The sequence below is a fragment of the Neolamprologus multifasciatus genome, chromosome 1 (genome assembly GCF_963576455.1).
Source record: "Neolamprologus multifasciatus chromosome 1, fNeoMul1.2, whole genome shotgun sequence".
In the NCBI taxonomy this organism is placed as follows: domain Eukaryota; kingdom Metazoa; phylum Chordata; class Actinopteri; order Cichliformes; family Cichlidae; genus Neolamprologus; species Neolamprologus multifasciatus.
The window spans coordinates 22,616,109-22,637,933 of record NC_140439.1 but is presented as its reverse complement, the minus strand read 5'-3'; the positions used below and the strand labels follow the sequence as shown (position 1 = coordinate 22,637,933).

The 21,825-nt window shown below is 38.6% G+C and overlaps 1 protein-coding gene across 1 annotated transcript; it reads right to left on the bottom strand.

Moving 5' to 3' along the window:
• Nucleotides 1-103: 103 nt before the first annotated feature.
• On the bottom strand, nt 104-21,615 carry tcf25 (TCF25 ribosome quality control complex subunit). The gene is given in 22 exon segments (XM_085167825.1): nt 104-849; nt 9,366-9,441; nt 9,525-9,604; nt 10,382-10,472; nt 10,642-10,800; nt 10,930-11,017; nt 11,193-11,352; nt 11,450-11,555; nt 14,281-14,294; nt 14,296-14,377; nt 14,538-14,628; nt 15,788-15,887; nt 17,080-17,210; nt 18,048-18,130; nt 18,242-18,307; nt 19,288-19,352; nt 19,354-19,374; nt 19,376-19,414; nt 19,542-19,559; nt 19,562-19,612; nt 19,701-19,850; nt 21,249-21,615. Coding segments are annotated over 22 exon segments (2,064 nt in total). The 5' UTR covers nt 21,474-21,615; the 3' UTR covers nt 104-681.
• Between the last annotated feature and the right edge of the window lie 210 nt (nt 21,616-21,825).

Here is a 21,825-nt window from a genome sequence, read left to right as displayed (position 1 = left end):
AGAAAAACAGAATTGATCGATTTAAAATGCTTTACTAGCTACGCATTAAAATATTCAAGTTAAAAAAAGTAATCATTTTAGCCTTCAAGAAAACTTCAAAGGATTTTTCAGAGTTTGTTTTTATTGGGAGTAATCAAATCAATGAGAATAAAAAATTTATGATTCTGTGTATATGTATTAAAGTGCAGATAAGCAGCAGTTTGCTTTAGAACTTGCACTCAGAATGAAGACTACATGAATCTCACTCTAGCTTCGTAAAGCTTCCACTGCAGGTGTTTATGAGAGAAAATGAAAAACTCTCAGAAAGCCAGAAACCAGAGGAAGAAAAGCAGGACTTATTATCCGTTAGTGCTGCTGAACTGACAATGCTTGGAGACTGATTATGGAACTAATAATTATAAATAATACACTTAACCTTGGCAACACGACAGGTCCAACTAACAATCTGCTTTCTGAGCTTGGAACAAAGTTAGCCAGGTTCACATCCATCTACATTACTCCAGTAGTATTTATGTTTGTTTTTTAAAATCAGTCTAATATTCTGAAATTATGACAACAAAATAATATCCAGCTGTCCAACTTATTTTCCTTGTAATTATTAACATCACTTTTTTTTTTTTTTTTCAGTTTTTCAGTTTTATTCCTCTTCATCCATCACTTAGTCCACCTCTATCTTCTCTTTCAGTCCCATTCATCATCATCTCTGTAGGGGTTGTCTTCTCTTGGTGGCTCCTGAAACCGGATATTTGCCAGCATGTCCCTCATTGCCACCATTAGGCGATTTACTTCCTGGTTCAGCTCCTGACCAGCTCGAGCCACTTCCATGTCATCTTCCTGCCTCGGTGGATCCTTGAGAATGAAGGAGAGATTATTCAGTCTACAAACTTCTAGTGAGGTTCTTATATAGTGCTTTTCTACTCTCCCTGAGGACTCAAAGCCCTTTATACAAAGTGCCTCATTCACGCCCATTCTTTCTATCTAACATTCAAACACATTCATACTCCAGTGGATGCATCAGGTTATCGTTCCCAAGGATATTTGGCTGGAACAGCCAGGAATTGAACCATCAACATCCCAATTAGTAGATGACCCCGGTCCATCTCCTGAGTTACCCAAAGTGCTCCGCTACAATGTCCTAATAATTTAACTTGTTCTCAGAAATAGTTAACCATTGCAAGACATTACTTTAACTGTGCTGATGGTGTCCTAATAAATATACGGCATCTACGTTGGATATAGCAAAATAATCTAGGGTTCATGTTATCAAACACAACTTTAGGTTGTTTTCAGAAATGTAATTCTAATTTACGGCCACGTTGTTCTTTAAATATTAAACTCTTAACTATATTTCCTTTATCCATATTGTATCTCTTCCTCTCCATAAGTGGATAACAGAGTTGGAACTGTCCCGATGGAAACATGCCTCGGGCATATCCGTTAACAGTAAGCATGTACAGTTGACTGTGTGAGTGTTTGCCATACATTTAGTGTATCTTAAAGTGGCAGAGATTGGTGTGTGCTGCATGCTGGCAGGAGCCTGTAAGACCAATGAAGACATTTATGCTCAGCAGGCCAGTCATTGGAAAACTGGACATAAACCAGACACATGTCATGCTCAGTGTAGCACGAGAGAAGTGCTTTAAGCCATGAAGTGGATGTGGTGTCTTTGCAATAATCACCTTCACACATTAGATAAAGTAACATTTAAAGGAATCTTTCAATTTAGTCTTATTTGCAGAAAATAACCAAACAAGGTCAAAATGGGTTCAGTATAGGTCCTGCTTTCCATGCATTCGTATACCATTTTCACACAGAAAGCATGTTTGCAATTTTTTCCCTTCCTCTTAAGGGCATATAAAGTTAAAGAAAAAAAACAAAAAAAACAAAAACTCATTCTAAATGCAAGGGCTTTACTTAAAATCCACACTCTGATATATTTGCAGAGTAAAAGTACACCATTTAAACTGCCACATGTTATGAACTTGTTTACCAAAAAGCCTTTGAATGCTTCTTTTATGCAGAATCATACAAGCGAGTTTTTTATTATCAGCAGGTTTTGTGAAAAGCGGTGCATTCTTTTTATATCGTGCCAAATAGATGAAATCGTCCTCTCTTCAGCACATTTTCCTTGTCAGAAACATCACAGAAACTGATGCTGTGAGAATGTACATTTACTGCTATATACACTGCTCTTCATTTTTTTCATCCCTTAAACAGCAGCATCTTGTAAAATTCTGCTAAGAAATCAGTGTTGGTCCATGTTAATTATGGCCAGCACAGATCAGTGAAAAGCTGTATTTTAGCAATGTTGTTTCAGCTGTCCGACTGCAATGGTCAACGCTTGTAAAGCCTTTTCTAGTTAAAAGGTATTAAAGGCAAGATGCTAGGTTGAAATGCTGCAACACTGTAAAAAAAAAAAAAAAAAAGAAAGAAAGAAAGAAAGAAAAATAAAAAAGAATGCAACTAGTAAAAAACAAAACAAAACATTGTTCCACGTCTCACTGTCAACCCCAGCATAAAAATGTATGCGCTGTGTAATCTTTATACATTGGTTCTCTTTCACAGTCTCTGAGCTGAAATGCAGATCATTCTGACGAAACAAGACGTAAGAAAATATCGAGACAAAAATCAGCCTCCCTGCTCATTCACCTCACTATTTGCTTACATCTTGTTTCTGAAGAATGGGCTGCTGACATCAATAAGAACGAACGATAGTTAGTAATGTAAATCATGATGAAATTGAACAGTTTATGTAATGAAGCTTCCACGTTTTGACATTTAAATTCATCCAAATAACTAAACAACTTCCTATTAATAAAATATATCTAAAAAAATAAAAAATAAAAAAGATCCACGTCCTCAAATTTCTCAAACATAGTTAACTAAAAATCTGTAATATCTGCATGAGCATTGTGAGCCACACTACACTATATAAGCTACATAAACCTAAAACTCAGCGAGCTTTAAGCTGGTTTGTGTGAGACGGGATGAAAATGGTTTAGTGTTCATACATTAACAGATGAACAGAAGAACCCTGATTTTACAAATACGGGTGTCATTCAAGATGAACAAAATGTAAATTAATGAAGAAATCCAAGCACTGAACTTCCTTATTTGCAAAGAGAAAGCAGAGACATTGAGTCAACTTTGCACTGCATGAATGTTGTTTTCTTGAACTTGGAAATGGTCGACAGAATTAACTGTAATTCTTTTACGCTACGTCCACACCTACACGGGTATTTTTGAAAACGCAGCTGTTTCGTCCACACGTAAACGGCGTTTGGAATCACCGAAAATGGAGATTTTTTTTAAACTCCTTTTTTGCGCTTACGCGTGGACGAGGAATACAGAGTTCGTCACGCAACGTCAAAGGTATGTGCCTTTTTTCACGTTACGCTGTGCACCACGTTATTGTTTACATGAGATGAATTACAGAATGGCAGATCAAGACGAAATACTGTTAATCTGACTATCTTCAGGTTTTACACGCTTACATATATACACGCAGTTACTAGGGGTGCAACGATACTCGTATCGATATTGAACGTTCGATACAGTGCTTTCGGCTCGGTATGCATATGTATGAACAATACAAAATTTTTAATTTATTTTATCAACTTTCCTTCTGACGGTGCAGTCTGTGTTGAGCGCTCAGTGGATCTGCGCTCGACAGTGCAGCCTAGGCAGAGTAGTCGAACGCAGATTCACTGAGCGCAGGGCAAGCTAGCAGACAGAAGTTAAGCTCTCCTTGCAACATGGCAAATTGAACCTCCCCTACCCTCATTCAGATCTGGCGTTTAGAACTATTTTGGTTTTCATGTGACATATGACCCTGAAGGTAAGCGTGTCATGGACTAAAGTAAAACAGTATGTTGGATGTGCCAGCAATGCTCAATTACATGGGTGGGAACTAGTGCAGTTAGCTCATTAACGTGTTGGCCGTCCAGCCCCACGCACGGGCGATCCGCGGTAGCTCTTTAACGGAGATTTGCCGTGTTGTGGCGTTAACTTCATTTCAACGAGATTTACGCTGACAGCACTAGTGGGAACAAAACGAATATGACTGCACATTTACGCTGACATCATCCTAGTGCAAAGACAAGTGGAAGCAGACAAAAACAACAAGCACGCATGCTACAAACTTTACCCGAGTCATTAGCACATGATTCTCCTTATGGGGACCTGATATGTTTAATATGCTGCTGAGAATATAGCCCAGAAGAAGCGTATAGTATAGCTTTTATTTAGGAAAGAGCCAATTCTCTGTAATAAACTCTTTTTTCCAAAGATGAGTGATTCCTCAATCAGATACAGGGCTCACAAAATCGCTAGCCCGACGTCCTGGGGCTAGCGATTTTTCCAGTCGGGCTACCAAAATCTATCTCTGCCCTGTCCGTCGGCCTGTCGTAGGAAGGAAAAATATATGTCAATGCTTTTGCATTCTTTCAGAAATGTAGCTGGGTAATTATGTCATTGGCATTGGTGAGCCACTGTCAATATGTGACATATTGAAATGAGTTTGAATTTGCACTTGTTTTTTGCTTTCACTTTGCAATCACGCGAACTGTGTATAGAGAGCGACAGCACTGATTGGTGAGTGATGATAATTTGCACACCAATTCCTCTGACATGTCTTATCAATCGTTAGCTTACTATGCAAACATGACAAGTGAAATCTCCCGCAGTTTAAACATGTGAGAGGTTGATCGCGCAGAGAATCGCTGAGCGTTATGTGAGTGCCTGTGTAAAAGCAGCAGGATATATATTTTAGTTCTGCTGAGCCAAATAAGACAGTTCAGGGTGAAGAAGTGACAGCCAAAGAAAAGCTTACCACAAAACGGAAAAGTTATGACAAATCAGACTATAAGGCAAAAAGAAAGTGCAGCTTTATGGTTTCATGGACAAAAGAATTTCTGTGGCTGCAATATGACAAGCTAAATAGAGATTGACAGACCACGTGACTTTCGCGCATTGCATGCCGGTAACTCGTGGCAAAACAATCCAAGTACCGCATCAAATGCAAGCATTTGCAGCACCGCAAAACGTTCATTCTCCGGTTCCAATACCTTCTTGCTTTTTCTTTGCCCCCCAAAAAAGTTATGTACAAAACGAAGGAGAACAATGCCGGTCCGTACAAAGACAGACTTGATGAAAAGGCAGAGAAAAGATACGAGGAAAAAATCAAAGGAGTGAAAAGGTTAGACCCTTACGAGCACACAGAGTGGACAAAATACGTTAGCGTGCTGCCCAACTTTCACCACGCTCATATTTATAATGATACGGTTCTTGGAGTGAGTGCATACACTCATGAAGTTCAGTAACTTCAGGTCACTGCATCAAGCCCAGGTACAGTTTACCGACGGATGGGTACAGGACCATGAAATGCACCGTGCAGAACGAAAGACCATCGTACGTATCATAAGTTTACGAGTCTCACAAATCGTCTTCATAAATACACATTCATTAACCGTTTACTAATAGGACCTTTGAGCTCAACGGTAATTAATTAGTAGTGGAAATAATTTCTGGTTTGCATTACAGAAATGTAGCAGTGACAATAATATTGTATGCTGTAATCGTACTGGGCAATTAGTGATAGCATAGCGCCACAATTTCTGTTCAGCGCCAGACTTGCTTGTAACCTATATCACCAATTATGTTAAGAAAAATGACGTATTAACTACTACAAAACACTGACCTTTGTGGAAATGCTTGGAGCAGACTACCCTGTGAGCTGGATGTTCTGGGACGTTATATTTGGTCTTTGAATGGCTGTAATCCAGACCACCTGTCGCCTCTTTTTACTTCAGAAACATGGCTCGAATAATTTCTCTTCAACGACGTAATCGATAAAAAAAAAAACGACCTCTTTACCCGTCGGCTTCATGGCTGTCATGCGACCGGCTATTGCAGTTAATAATACAACCGCTTCTTGACAGTTTTTTGTGTTTCTTTTTATCGCTGTGTAACTGATTTCAATTGAAAGCCTGCGTGCGCTACTACCTCTTGCCACGAGTTCCCAGAATTCTTTGCGGTTTTACCCTTGAATGACGTCACATTTTCAATCTCTATAACCAGGGCTGCACATAAGTTGTCCGCAGGTGCGTATTCGCTGTCAAAATAAAAAACGCGCACAAGATAAGAAGTTGCAACGAGTGTTTGCGTACATAAGATTTTCAGGAGGAGGACAGACATTTGTTTAGAACTCTTAAAGATGTCGAAGAAGCTCCTTTAAGCAACTACTGTGATGTTCCTCCACCTCCAAAGAAATGTCAGAAGGAGTCCGAACCACAAAAGAAGCACGTATTCTCGGAAAAGTGGTTGCAGGAGGTGAGCTGGCTTCAAACAAATGATGAACGCACAGAGATGTGGTGCAGAATGTGCCGTGAAAATTTAATAAATGACAAATTAAAAAAGGCATGAACATTTTTTTTTTGTATCGAAAAAATATCGAACCGTGACACCAAAGTATCGAACCCGAACCGTGAATTTTGTGTATCGTTGCACCCCTAGCAGTTACTGTCCCTCCATTTAGAAAAGCAGAGGCATCACGGTGTAATTATTTTATATGTAGTTGTTTTTTTCCCTGTGTAATAATATTCAACATTGCAATCAAATCAAAAAATGCCTCTCTGTGCAAAATGGGTTCAAAAACATAAACAACTGTGGGATACTGTTTGTCCGTGATTTGAACCGGGGGACAAATTGTGGCAGGATCAGCCTGATGTTATTTGTATCCCACTGTAACTTTAATGTATAAAGAGCTAACATCTCCAAAATGTCAGGAGTAGTTAGTCATTACAACAAGTGTTTGTGAACTAAAAATCAAGAATGTGGGATACTGTTTGTCCGTGATTTGAACAGCCCAGCGCTGCTCCCGACAAAGGGAAAACTAATTCTGCAGGGGAGACCTACCTCAGCACTTGTGCAGGTGAAGATATGCTTCACCATATTTTCTAGTCTTTGGCTTAGAATGAAGTTGGTTTGGAAACATATTCAGCGATGCTTCATCTCCTGCTTTGCATGTCTGTAGGCGCCCGTGCTAGCAGTGTCTAAGCGTTTTGGTTTTTTTCCCCCCTTTTCATACCGCCCCTCCTCTACTTTGGGAAGGTCTGCCTTAGGGTGACCATGAGTCTTAAGAGGAAAACTTCCATCAGTCATGGATATGTGTTAAAATGTTTTCCCAGATCGTTTACCAGCTCAGCCCTGCAGGGTGCTGCTATTAAATGGGTGTATCTGTGGGTGTCTGCTTTAATCATAAAACCAAACCGAAAAAAAAAACAAAACACAACTTTGCTTGAAATGCATCATTCAGGGTGTTGAGGGCGAACACTAGATTGGAGTTTTCTTTGGAGGAGGTATGACTGTCATCAGAACGTGTCAGACCCACGGACCGTTTAGGAAGGTGAAAGAGAGAGTCACTTTATTAAACTTTATTACGGAAGAATAAAATATTCATTTATTATGTGTCTAATTTTAATTTCTTTCTCGTAATTACAAAGTACCTGCACAGAGTAGAGGTTAACAACATTTGCTCTTGTCAGGAGGTGAGAGCCAGACATTTTTTAAATTCTGTTATCTGACACCAAATTAATTTATCATAACTTTGAAAAAAATTGTTTATTGTATTTCATTTTTAATCCTGATTTTTCAGTTCTTCAAGTCCCATCTCTCAGGCAAAAATATGGGCTCAAATTGTGGTCATAAATATTTTGTACTTCAGTTCAGTTTTGTATGTGTAAAAAGAATTTGTGTGCGTAAAAAAGATTTGTATGTGTAAGTTGAAACTCTGCACTCAGGTTTCAACTTACAAGTATGGATTTTGACCCTATTTTTCTTCCTTTCAGCTGATTGGTCAATGTCATGTCAATCACAAATTTAACTATCCAATCAGAGAACAGATGGGTTTGGCTGTCGGAGGGGCGCTTTTTTGAACTGCAGGTCCTTGAAGGATAAATGCCCTTTCATGTCTCTTATCACCACACCATGAAAGAAAACATTGGTGTGTGTCCAAGTAAACTTTTTCTTGCAGGTTGACGTGCTTACACAGGGACCAGCAGGGCGTTTTCAAAGGCGCTGTCGACCTCGGAGGAAAAGCAGTGTTGTGGAAATGACACACTCTTCACTAGTTGGGACAGTTACAAAGCTTCCCTTGTTATGAACGAGAGATACGTTTTTATTAAACATTTGAACTTAATACAACACAAACTCTCGTAGAGGAGATAAAGTCAGAGAGATACATGTTTTGAAACGACAAAGATCAGGTGCGTCTAGTACACCTAGAGCGGCCGCTAAAAAAACAATATACAAGCAGAGCTCAGCAGCCAGCGCAACAAATTCTGGATCCTTCGCTCTTAGTTAGCGGTGAGCACAGAGCATGCCACGTCTGATGTGAAACGGCCTTTATGCTGCATAGTGTGACTCATAGCAGTGGTCCCGGTTCAACACTGATTTTGTGTTAAAGTAATACTAAGGTAATAATGGTATTTCTGACCACTGGTATACCACAACTGTATCCTTTCAACAGCTACCAGGTAAACTCTCATTCAAAGCTTTGTGGCTCCTTTAGTGATGTTGTAAGTAAACTCAACAGACATCGTTGCAAGAAATCAGAGAACCAAGGAGAACATAATTAAATCACTTTACAGCCCTCTGAGTTCACCAGTTTATAAGGATTCATTCACTAACTGCGCTTACAGAAGTTTAAAGAAACAAACGAGTTTTGTGTCAGGGGCTTATAGCTTAGTCACATGGTGTTACCACATGCACACACTATGGGTTCTTTATTTGTATTTCATGGTATTCTAAGCCTATGCAGCTGTTTAGAGAAGCTATAGCAGTAGCGTATGCTCTTGAGAGTGAGGAGGGACATCTACAGTATAACTGAATGTCATCCATCCATCCTTTTCCACTGGCTAGTTTTCAAAATGTTCCCCCCAACTTCATCGTCAATAGCTTCACGTCAGCATTTACCCCTCATTTCTGACACAACCAACATGCACGATCAATGCTATACCACTGCACACATTAAAAATGAAAGTGCATCAGAAAATAAGATAATACAGACCTACAAACGATATATCTGTCTATTGTTTTATTGTAAGATAGCTTAATTTAACAGTTTGCAAAGAAACTAGTTACTCTCTCTTCCTTCTGTTTTGCTATGTCCATGTATCTGTGTGCTTGTGAAAAAGACTCTGCTGCATGTCTGTGTGGCAAACGCAGCACAAAACAGAGGGGAGGCAAAACTGAAGTTAAAGACAAATTGTTATGAGTGCATTTAAAAGCTTCCTGACAAGCGTTAATCAATATAAAATCTGAAATAGACATTGACCCTAGAAAAATACTGATGTTGACTGACTCACCTGAATGTTAAAGTTTGGCAGCAATGACCGGAAAAACAGTGAGAGTGTACTCTCATTGGATGCACCAACACGCTGCCTATATGCAGACGCAAAAATAAACAAGTCATGAAGTTAAAATGAAAATTGAGACAAAAAAAAAAAAAAAGGATCCACAATTACCTTTCTGGTCGTGTATATGATATCACTGAGTCGAGTGGGGGCAAAGGATCAAACCCCATCACAGGCTGAGTGGTCACCTCCTGGTAGTGAAACAAATCCCCCCAAAAATACATGAATATAGAACAGAAATGCTAGTTATCAAATGCCTGTGTGCAAAATGATGGATGGATTTTAAGCTGTCTGGCCTCTTTCTTCAGTAATTTGAGAAAAAAGAAACAAAAAAAACAAAACAACTTAAGTTGTTCACAAAGTCCACTGCTCAGAAATAAAACTTTTTTTTGAGCAGTGTAGTTTGTCTTTTTATAGTTTTAAATCTACGACTTGGGTGAGCTGGAGAACAGCAGACTTCTGTTAGAGTATGAAATACAGCTGTAATCGTGTAATTTTGAAGAAACTACATTTGGTACAAACCTTTAAATTAAAATTTATTAGACAATTTAATAAATTTGTAAAACAGCTATTGCTTCTCACAGGTCTTCTTTGCTCTAGCTGCTTTCCACTAACCATACACCATAATCTGATTCTGCCAGAGATTTACGTTTTCTTTGCACTGTGGCTATGTGCTTGTTCACAGGGAATCATTTACCACAATGACACTGAGATTCTGTGATTCACAGTGAGAGATTTGGAGAGTGAACTGAAGACACTGAGATGTGTCACTAGCAATGGTTGGAGTATGCTTTCTGCTATCAGGGTGGTGCCTCAGACTGTTCAGCACCCTAATCAAGGTAACGTAACCAAGAACATTTGAAGAAAAAAACAAAAAAAATACAAAACATTTACACTTCACTTGCAATTTGCTGTGTGCAGTTCTCAGAATAGAAGATGCTGAGGTGCAGATGGTGATTGTTTCTTACCAGAGGCAGAGTTGAGGTGGCTTCTTTGATCTCAGAGAGTAGGACATGGCGATGGATGTTCCTTGGTGCACTTTGGTACCTCTGCTTTCTCCTATAAGAAAGACACGAAGGGGAAGGTTTTGAGAGGCATGTACTTTTAATTAAAGGAATACTAAGTGCAGAGGTAAGACCCACCCACAGTTAATTTTGACCTCTCTTTGCCATCAACAAATGCCTCCAATGTTAAAAAAAACAAAAGAACAAGAAAAAAAAAAGCTTACTTGTTTTGGCAGTCCTCCACTACAGGGTCTTTGGCATCAACTCGTCGCAGCACTTCTTTCACCGTCTCTTCCAGCCAAAGCATTACTGCAGCCTCCCTCCACAGAGTGTAAGTTCTCCCCACATACAGACTTGTCAGTTCAGCCAGAGCTGGAAGCTGCCTAAAGATGGAACAAGTGCAAAGAGCTTTAACATTAGGGTACAAAGATGGAAGAAAAAAAAAATGTTTCAATTGTTTTTAAAAACCTGCATTGTGCAATAGTTCGGAAAATAAAGAGAGCATACGCTACCTTATCTGACTATTTGGACCAAAGAAGCTATGGGAGGTGACTGCGGCATCTGGCTGCACAGTACACAGATCCAGTAAAGGCATCAAGACTATAGTGGGGAGAAGGGAAACACGTCAAAGGGCAGGGAATTACAAAGTTACACTTTTCAAAGGGTGAATGGTAACAGTCCTGGAAGTTATTAAAATTCTTTAGAGTATGCCTTAGAATATGAAGAGCTAAATAAAGGGCAACCATTTGATTCAGTTCATTGCTGAGGGTCTAACCTGCAGGGAACATGATGAGGGCAATCTGCAGCAGCCGGTCGGCTTTGTGCCTTTGTTTGTGACTTTCTTCAGGGTCCATATTTTCCTGCTGACTTAGATGAAAATGACAAAGGGCAGTGGAGAATGCAAAGTTTGGCAGCTGAGACAGATTTCTGTGCTCCTGAAAAGCAAAAACAAACAATTCCTGTCACAGACTGAAAATTTAACAGTGGCACACTAACTCCGGTACGCACACAGAACGTAAGTGCACACTTTACCTCCCAGTCCTGATATAACTGAAGGACGGATTGGTACTCTCTGGAACGAAGTGCCAAGAAATCAATGAGCAGCAGCATACAAAGAGGGTCAGAGTCCGGGTCCAAACTAATTCAAATAGGGAAGAAAAAAAATGAATATAAAACAATCATGACAAAGATGTGTCTTAGACTAAGTACAAATAAAAACTATCACACCACAATGATCTGGGCTGCTTACGGTGTTTCAGACATTACAGCCACTGTTGGTTATGGCATTTAGGATATTTAGTAAAGACGGCATTAATGCAGAGGGTCGAAACCAGACAGCTCCAAAACACCACTGCTTTGCTGTTTGTTTCCTCAGTAAATTTTGACCCTCAGGCAGAAAACCAACTGAAGTAACCAGGGAGGTATTAATCTATGCACACAAGTCTCTTTTTACAATAGCTTAAAATCAACCCAAGGACAAAAAAATAAAACTCTTAAGAACAACTGTGATTATAACGACAAATAAAGTTTGTGTGTTAAACATCATAGCAGATGAGATTATTACTTATCTTCTTTAATCATCTCATATAATGTATGTGTAGCATTTCTTTAAGTAACGTGCTAAAGATTCTGTTAACGCAAACAGTGACTTAATATCTGCCGGTGACAAAGGGCCAGTGCTTTTTATTACCACACTGCTGCTCTTCAGGCCGGAACATTAAATCAGGAAGCCAGAATTTGATGAAAATCACAAAAAATATTGACAACTATATGAATAATCTGCAAAGCTGAAGCGTATGGCAGCAGTGTCCCCACAAGAACCACTCGTGGAAAGATTTTTGGTAAGTGGATTTTCTTAACATAAGAGATAATGATATAACACAGGACTGTTTTTAGATTGGGTCCTCCATAAACTTTAATTCTATTATGTGTAAAAGACGGGTCATGATATTAGCCCGAATCTCAATACGTGACCTGAATGAATGGTCTGAAACACATGTTCAGTTGTTTTTTACCTTATAATTAATTCCGAGTCCATCTCGGATCATTATCAGCAGACAGTCTCACCACATTAGTACGCATAAAAAAGGTTGCCTCAACAAATTTGCCTGTTTAGTGTTTACTTTATAAAGGGAATAAAGTTCCTCTTGTTTATCTAGAAAGTCATTATATGTAATACTTTTCATGTAATGAGACAGTGAAAGCGTCTAAATGTGAATCCTCTCTCTTTGAGTAGAAACAGATTGTATTCTTTCCATCATTATTGCTCACATGTCCAATCAGCCCATTAATTCCTCAGCAATTAAGAAGGTAACTAGCAGCCAGGTGTTGCTAATCAAATTGCCAGCTGATTAACTGATCATCACGAGCACCTCGAGAAAAGCAGTTTGTTTGACCGTTTTAAAACGTTTGGACCATTCAAGTGTGTTGCAAAATGCCACGATCTTCCTAGGACTGGACGTCCCAGTAAATACACCCCAAGGTTAGACCTGCGCAATGCTTCAGGGAAACTGCAAAAAATATTAAATGTCAAAGCTAATGACAGTGAAAAGAATGCCTGAACAAAGATGGATTATTTGGAAGCGTTGTTAAGACAAGGCTTTTTCTCTCTGAAAAGAACATGCCAGTATGCCTTAGGTTTGCACAGTTGCATCTGAACAATGTTTCGAAGGTCTAGTGCAATGTCCCTTTGGACAGATGAGACCAAAGTGGAGATGTTTGACTCTAATGCACAGCACCACATTTGGTGAAAACCAAATAGCATATGAGCACAAACATCTCATACCAACTGTGAAGCTGGAGGTGATGATATTAGGCTTAGTTTTGCAGTCACAGAATCTGGCCACCTTACAGTTACTGTGATGTTCAAAGTGAATAAGACCTCAGACACTGGGACAACATCCATCTGGCAACCACTGGTTGCAAAGGAAATGTATTCCCTGACTGGTTTCCAAGTGGTTGCTGGCAGTTACCGGATGAAATTGGTAACAAAAGTTATTTAATCCTGCAGCAAAAACCTCTTAGCAACAGGTCACTAGCAGATTGACTTGATTGTCAGTAGTTTGCATGGAGCACACCGACTACTTGCGTGGTGAGTGTTTGTACAGAAGTTAGCATCTTGCAAAGAAACCTCTGCAAACCTCTTACAAATCAGTTGGGCAAAACCACTAATTTTTTGCCCCGTGAGCAGTGGTTGTACCATGTCCAATATGACCATGTGTACCATGTGATATGAGAGTTCTCAATCACTGTGTTTATGATGTCACAAAAAACCTCTACAGAAAAGTATTTTAGAGTCAAATGTGAGGCCATCTGTTTGAAAATTTAAGTGTGACTGAAATTTGGTCATCCACAACAGGACAATGATCCCATACACAGCACCAAATCTATAACTAAAACGGCTGAAAAGAAAGAATCAACATGTTTGAGATGGCCCACATGCCAGACCTCACCCTAGACTTGAAATGCCATAGTGGGTCTTCAGAGAGGTGTGCATAAATAATTCCTACAAAATATCACTGAACTTTTTAGCAATTTTATACAGACAAGAGGCCAAAATGTGAATAAAGTCACAGAAAACAGCAACTATGCAAAGTCATAGAATCATTGGGTGCACTCGTTTTTTTCACAAGAGTCCATAATGTTATGGAAAGGTCAAACACTTTTCACAGCACTGTAAATTTAGTTGTTAAAAAAAAAAAAATCTGGAAACATAATGTTTTATACATCAGTTAAAGTTTGTTTAAAGTGGGGAAGAGTCTGAATGGGGAAGAGTGAGGATTTATTATTATTGCTATCATAAATGCTCATATCTAAGTATGTAGCTTATCATTTTCCCACGTTTTAAGCTTTTCCTTTTATACCTCAGGATAAGTTTTGCAGTACTCCAAAGCTGTCCCTTGGCATCCTCTCTTCTCCAGGAACATCATGTGCTTATACAGAGCCAGATAAAATGCTCTGCAAACAGGGGATATTGAATTACTGAATTGCTGAGTTCAATCACTTCAGAAATATATAATTTAAGTTGAAAACTATACTGTAGAGTCTACAAGATGTTTAAACAAAAGTACAATGTGTAACAACATTTTTTAAAAAGTACAAAAGGGAACAACCAACCTGTTTTCTTGGTCTCAGATAATCCAGTCTGCTGGTGCCTGACGTCAGACTGAATAAAGGATGAAAAGCACACTCAAAGCTATACAAAGCTCGCTCTGGAAAAAACAAAAACAAAAATACATTTTTACTTAGGAAATGACTATTAAGTATACATAAGTATAAGTATACAAGGCTGCATCATTCCACCTTTAAAGTTTTGGTACACGAACATGTACCAGCAGTAAAAACAACGTCTCTTATGCCTTCAGCTTGCATTTGGCTGGCGCCGTGTTACTACGCTAATCAGACAAATTATCCCTGCAGAGGACAAAGTATCCCTGTGGTCTTCTACAGAGACTATTTCAGAGACATATTTAGGATGGCGCCGGTGAAATTAAACCCATCATTGTCTTTTGCATGAATTTTGACTTGTTAACAGTGGCTAGTTTGTTTACTCACAGTATATCAAGGAACTACCTAACCTCTGAAATAACTACAAATATAAATCAATGTGGAGAAAGATAGTTTAGAAATGAGGTAAAATGCATTTTTACTTGAAATTATTACCAAGACAAAACATCAGATATTGGAAGTGGATACATTTAGTTGACTAGAACAGACAATATAGTTTAGAAAGCCCAGCATTTTGCTTTAAATGGTTTTAATTGATCGAGAGTTCAGAGGGTTTTTTTTTTCCATTTTACAAATGATGATAAAATACTTTATCATCATTTACTACTACAATACTTTCAAATAATTTTTAAAATTGTAATTATACTGAAAGAAATGGAACATTAAATGGTTGAATTCTAAAGGTATTCATATACCAAAACAAATTAAGTAATCAGTTAATACTGAAAAAAAGTACAGTATATGCTCGGTTCTCTTAGTGATGATGAACAACAGACATGCACTTAAGCCTGTCTTAAGGCAGAATAATGCCTTAAGACAGGCTGCATTTCATGTCTGTACCAAAACCTTGTGTCTACAGCAAGAACAGAAAGAGTTTGTGTATTAAGTCACTGAGATCAGAATGCCAGAGTGGGTGCAGGTCACACAAGTGAATGAAGCACAACCCAGTTAAGATTCAAAATTTCATTACAGTCTAAAGATATCTGAATAAATCACCATCGTACTTGCAGATCATTAGTTTGCCTTGAAGCTAGATGCATCATTTGCTCTTAACAGATTATGCTTGAACAGAGTGGATCCCCAGCTATCATCATTTTAAAAAACCAATGTATTTCATGACACAGAGCATCCAATGATCCTCACCAATAAGGTCCCTAGCCATCTCCTGGTCTTCTTGTATGCGACAGACATCAGAAAGTTGCAGCAAGGAATCGATGTGGTAGGGGTTAAGCTGAAGCAGGGCCTGCCCGGGAAAAAACAAAACAACACAGGCGGTACATAAATATTGGATGCAGTGTGCTGCTTCATCACCCACTGGTTTGTAAAACTCTGTGTTTAGGCACTCTAAATCTTACTTTTTGACCAGACATCACAAGCAAGCCTTGAGAAACCAAGGACACTGCTTGTTCATATTGCAGCAACTTGTCAAGGTTGACATCCCTTGTTTAACACTGTAATATCCCCTGTTTTATAGGCTGTTTTTCTTATAATTTAATAGTGGTCACGTTGTATGTAATATTATTCCATACTGGTGATTTAAGTTAAAATAAAGTTTTTATTGAAGTCATAGGTCGAGTAAGGCACTGATCACATAGTCCTAAATACCAGTGGCAACCTGCTGGCATTGACTGACTGCTGTTGAAAAATGTATTTTCCCAAAAGAATTGGTGGTTGCTGACAGCCACTAGATGAAATTGGTCATACAAAAGGGACCTGTACCAAAAGCCTTGTAAGTCCTTTGGTCATTATCAGATTGCCATAATTGCAGACTTGTCCACCAACAGTCACTCACTGCTTGCAGAGACGTAATAAAAGCTGGAAAAAGTGTGACAACCCAGAAACTGAGATTCCCCTTCTAAGTGAAAGCTTTGCTTTATGGCTGCACATCACATTTCAAAAAGTGCAGTTTTTTTGCACTGTATCCCTCTATTCAGCCAGTTACACCTAGCAACTACAAGCAGCCTCCAACAACCAACGGGCAAGGTAATAGACCTGAGTGACTATGGCCTAAACCGTGGACTCAGACTTCATTTTGCAAGAAGAAGACTCCCTGGTGACGATTACAAATAAAGTTGTATGAGGTATTTAAGTATTAGCTTCACTTTCACATCCAGAAGCTAATCCTGTTAGATTATATAGAGTCTAATTCTTGGGTAGGATCAGAAAGGACAAATACATATATACATATATATGCATATATTATAGGTAGACATGTCTTGATGGTGTCTTTAGTCTTCTTGTTTTTCACACTCAAAACCATCATGAACCTAGTTTATCTTTACATTGCATTTGCTTCACGTTATTCATTAAATGATTAAAATATTTAGAGTTTTTCAGTGTAGATTTAAATGTTTTAAAGTAAAAATTAGTTGCCAACATTTAGGTTGACACAGTCGTCGGTGTCTACACACACACAACTGAAGAATTTCATTTACCACAATGTTGTTGGGATCCATGGACTCCACGGCATCCAGGAACTTGAACTGTACTTGTTGGTATTCCCGACTGTGCTCAAACGTGAAGTAATGAACGCCGTCCTTTGTCTCCAGTAAGGTCATTGAGATTCCTGTGGAGAGGTCAGGCAGAAGGAACAAAGCAACACGTAAAGAAAAGCACAACTCATGTTACATTTAAAGTCACTCTGATAAACAACTGATAAATATTGGAACATTTTTTTTAATATATTAAAAAAGATTTTTACGTTAGATGAGAAAAATGTGATTCAAACAAAGTGTGAGAATCAAAATTGAACAATTAAATAACCCATCAACGATGACTTTCAATATGTTCACAATGAGGTGGTTTTATGATGGGAGTATCAAATAACATTCACTACATGTTACACCTAAATATCTATTATAACTAGCACAGTTTAGAACTTTTACCCTAAATGTAATTCCTTCAAACTACAAGATAAAGTAGCATGAAAAGATCTTAGCACCATTATGTGCTGTCAGCTTGAATTATGTATAGTTAAAAGAGAATAGATCAGGAGCTTTTGATTGATATAAATTGCTGTAGAAACTAATTTATCACAGCTATGTGTGCTTTTGTGTGTCTTCTGCTTTTGCTGTGTCATATAAGAGCTTAACAGGCAAAACTGTCCTCATCCTGGGACAACTGAAAAATACATGTGCACCAATCTAACTAACCATTTATTTACACAGAAAGCTGCCTATACACTGAGTGTCATCAGTAGCGTTCTTGTGGGTGTTTTGGCATTTGAATCGTACCCCAAAATAACCATTAGGTAATCACGAAACTTTTCATGTTTTAGTTTCAAACAGCGGCGTGCAACAAACAAAGTCAACCTTTGATCAGCATCGTTAAAAGTATTACTGAAATTATCAGCAAATCACGCCACATAAAATTCCTTATGATTAATTAATATATAAAAGTATACCTGGGCGGCTGAAGCGAGGCCAGCTGTCCTTTGGACTGGTCATCCAAGTGCTACGGTGAAACTGTCTGTTTCTCTGTCGAGGCCTAACAAAAAAAGTGCAAGATTATATTTTAAACTATAGATGATATAATACATTTACTTGTTCAAAAAAAGTGGCACTGACTACTTTAAAAAAAAAAAGGTTTTGCTATTACCTTTGATCCCCTAGAACAGCTCGAGCCCCAAAATATCTCTTCAGCTCCGTCTCAGAGTTGAGATTCCTGAGTTACCACAGAAATTCAAAATGAAAATGAAATTCACTTTGAACTGGTAGAGGAAATGCATTCCCAGTTAATCCAAGTTAAATTTCAAAACAATATCATACAGCAGACAATTTCACTGAGGACCATGAGAAACACACCATATAAGTGTTGAGATTAAGAAGTGGTCGTACCAGAAGCACACCCGATTTCAAAGCTGACTTTATATCAGAGTACAGAACCAAAATAAAACCAGGTCATCAGTGTAATTGTTTACTGCTTTGGGCACAGACGAGTTTCACACGATTAACTGTATTTTTGCGAGTTGAAAGCAGCAAATAAGGTTCTCACAAAAGCCACAGGAAAAATACAGTTGGATGGAAATGTCTCAGTGGCTGCTAATCACCTTAATATTATAATTTGACAGTGCAGAATTTGAACATTTATTTGGAACCACCCAGCTGACTTACTGGTACAAAAAAGTGTTTGTTCTGTAAGAGTCTTTTAATGCAGAAAGGAACAAATGACGCTTTGCCATCAACACTGGTGATTTGTCTTGTGCAACATTTTCTAAACCATTTTAACTTTTTTGCATTTTAGTATTAATAAGCTGTTGTACAATCCGAACGACTAATGGCCTTATTGTGTTTTGTTTTTCTTCTGTGAGCCAAGCGCCACCACATGGCAGCATTTCAGAATCACAGAAATTATGTTTGAGGCTAAAAACTAAACAAACCAACCAAAAACTGACTAAATCAAGGAATTTCAGCTGTCCACTGTTTAAAAAAATCCTAAAGCCATAAAATGAATGAATTTTTTGTTATTATTTTTCTAACTAATGCAGTATGCTAAAAAAACTGATTTTGTGTACAAATATATATAGAAAGATAAATGCTTCTGCCACCATGCTGGTCAGGTTTGGTTAATGAAAATGATCCTAATGTGTGCCATTAGGATCATTTTGTGCCATTTTTTGATGTCTTGATCAAACATGTCCTCACCTGTGCTCCACATGTAGCACAGGTCTTCTGTCTGACACTCCAGAATCGTCATTTTGCAAACTCAGGACCGTTAGACTGCTCCAAGTTTTTCCAGCAATAAATCAATGTTATCATCTGCTGCAGCCTCCTGAATGTAAAGCACATACACACACAGTCAGTTCAAAAAAGAGGGGATAACGTTATGCATACTGTGAGTTTAGCTTCCGATTCTGAAGCAATTAATTAAATATATAGTGTATATAGTAAACATGTACCTGTCCATCTTCTGATGTCCACTTTTGGTCTTTTTTTTCTTCTTCTTCTTTTTAACTCTGTCTCCAGGGGGCTGTTAAAGAGAAGATGCACAATAAGATCAGATTTCCACAGACCTAGAAGACTGCAGAAATGCATCACTGTTGCTTGTTTTCATTTACCTTGGTGCTGACTCTTCCCTCGTGCTTTTGATCCAGTTTATCTGTGTCTCTATTGTCATTCTTTGCTGGGTCGCTTGTTTTGTTTCTGTTTGGTTTCTCTGCCTCTTCATCAGCTGAAATTTTTTCTCCTTCGATGTCTGCACTACCAATCTGGTAAAAATAGGACATTGGCACTGAAAGCTCTGAAAGCATCCCGTCACAACACGGCACAGCTACAACTCCAACACAAAACAATATCTAATACACGAATATCTGTGTTCATGATGAGAAGGTATATTAAGATGACATTTTAACCACAGCTTGTGGATGAATTGTGATTTAAATTGTGGGAGGAGTTCATATTTTTAGTTCTATTCTGATCAATGGAGAATTTAAATAAACTGATCTATGTAAACAGTATTGATATGAAATGAGCTGAAAAATTAAAAACAAAACAAACAAAGAAACCCTTTACTGCTGGTGACCACTGTAACAGAAATATTTTTCCTTCATGGCCTTAAGTTAAGATAAGTTGTTGTCCTATGAAAAAGTAATTAGCCCTAAATTTAATAACTGGTGTGCCACCCATGGCAGCAAGAACCGCAAAGTGGGAATGAGTTCTTTGACATGCCATGGAATAATTCTTCAAGTGTGGTTATAATTCACAGGGTTTTCAAGCATTACGGCCTATTTAAGGTCATGGCCAAAGCATCTCAGGACTGAGGCAAGTGATGCCTGCAGTTTTAGATAATGTTCTGGGCTCTTTTGTGGCCTCCTGGATGAGAGACTGATGGAGTGATTTTTGTAGGCCAGCCACTCCAAGTTCACCACTGTGGCAGGTTTCTTAACCTATGAATAATGACACTCACTGTGGCCTTAGGAGGGCTTGGTAACACCTTTCCATCTTTGTTTCTCATCTGTTCTTTAGTTTCTTTAGATGGTAGTACACTGTGTTGCGTTTTGAGATCTTTTAACCTACCTACTACACTTTGTCTGACAGGTTCAGTTTCATTTAAGTGATTTATTGATTCAACAGGTCTGGCAGTAATCAAGCCTGGTTGTCGCAAGTAAAATTAAACCAAAGTTTCCAAAAACATGTTAGTGTGACAAATAGGGGGGGAATCAGGAAGGGATTAGATACTTTTTCACAGCACTGTAGGTTTCAGTTAGTTATATTAAACACGGTCTCACAATAAGTAGAAGTAAGTACAAAAGGCAGCGCCTGTATGACTCCCAACCCACTAGGATTATGTTCGTGTTGATGAGGAATGACACCGACAGCTGTCGATTGTCGGTCCATGTGCAATCAGCCGTACAGGGCATTTTAAAGGTAAGTTTTAAAAGAATAGTGGCGCACTGAAAACAAATACCAGACTTTTTCTGGCGATGTTCTTTCTGATGGTATAGACAGAGCCTACATTTGGACGATTTTCTAAAGCGACAGCCAGCTGGGCATCATGTCACACGGCTAGTCCAGAGAGAGCTATCCGTAAACAGCTGCCATTAACACACTAACTTTATGCTAACTCCATGATAAGCATGAGTTGGTGGATTACACCGTCACCTTACCAACTCGTAAATGTTGCTGAAATTTTTCTGAGCCTTGCTTTTCTTTGCCTTTCGGCCGTCACTTTTCTTGTTGGAAGGAGAAACGTTAGCCGTGTCCAACTGCTCCTCTTCAGCCTCAGCCTCAGCCTGTTCCTCCGGGGTGTCACCCAAAGTTAGATCCCCCAAGTCTAACGCCTCCTGGCCTCGCTGTTTCCCTTTAAGCCTTCGAAGAGCCCGGGTAGACATTCTCTGATACTCATGAGGTACACACACTTGAATATTAACGACTAAAAGTGTTGTTTTGCTAGCAGACAGGCACAGCAGACTAATGAACTGAGGACGAATTCCATTGGGTTTCTTTTCTTCTTCATCGAAATGTTTCTGCGCTTCTCCGTTTGTTACTGCCATCCATAGGATAGATGAGGAATTGCAACAATAAATATAAAACGGTCACTACGCAAAGTACGTAAGAACAGGAACAAGCAGGCAATAAATTGTCAAACTAGCAAGACAGAATAGAATAGAATAATCCTTTAATTGTCCCACAAGGGGAAATTTGGTTGTAACAGCAGCCAAAAAGACAAATATACAAACAAAC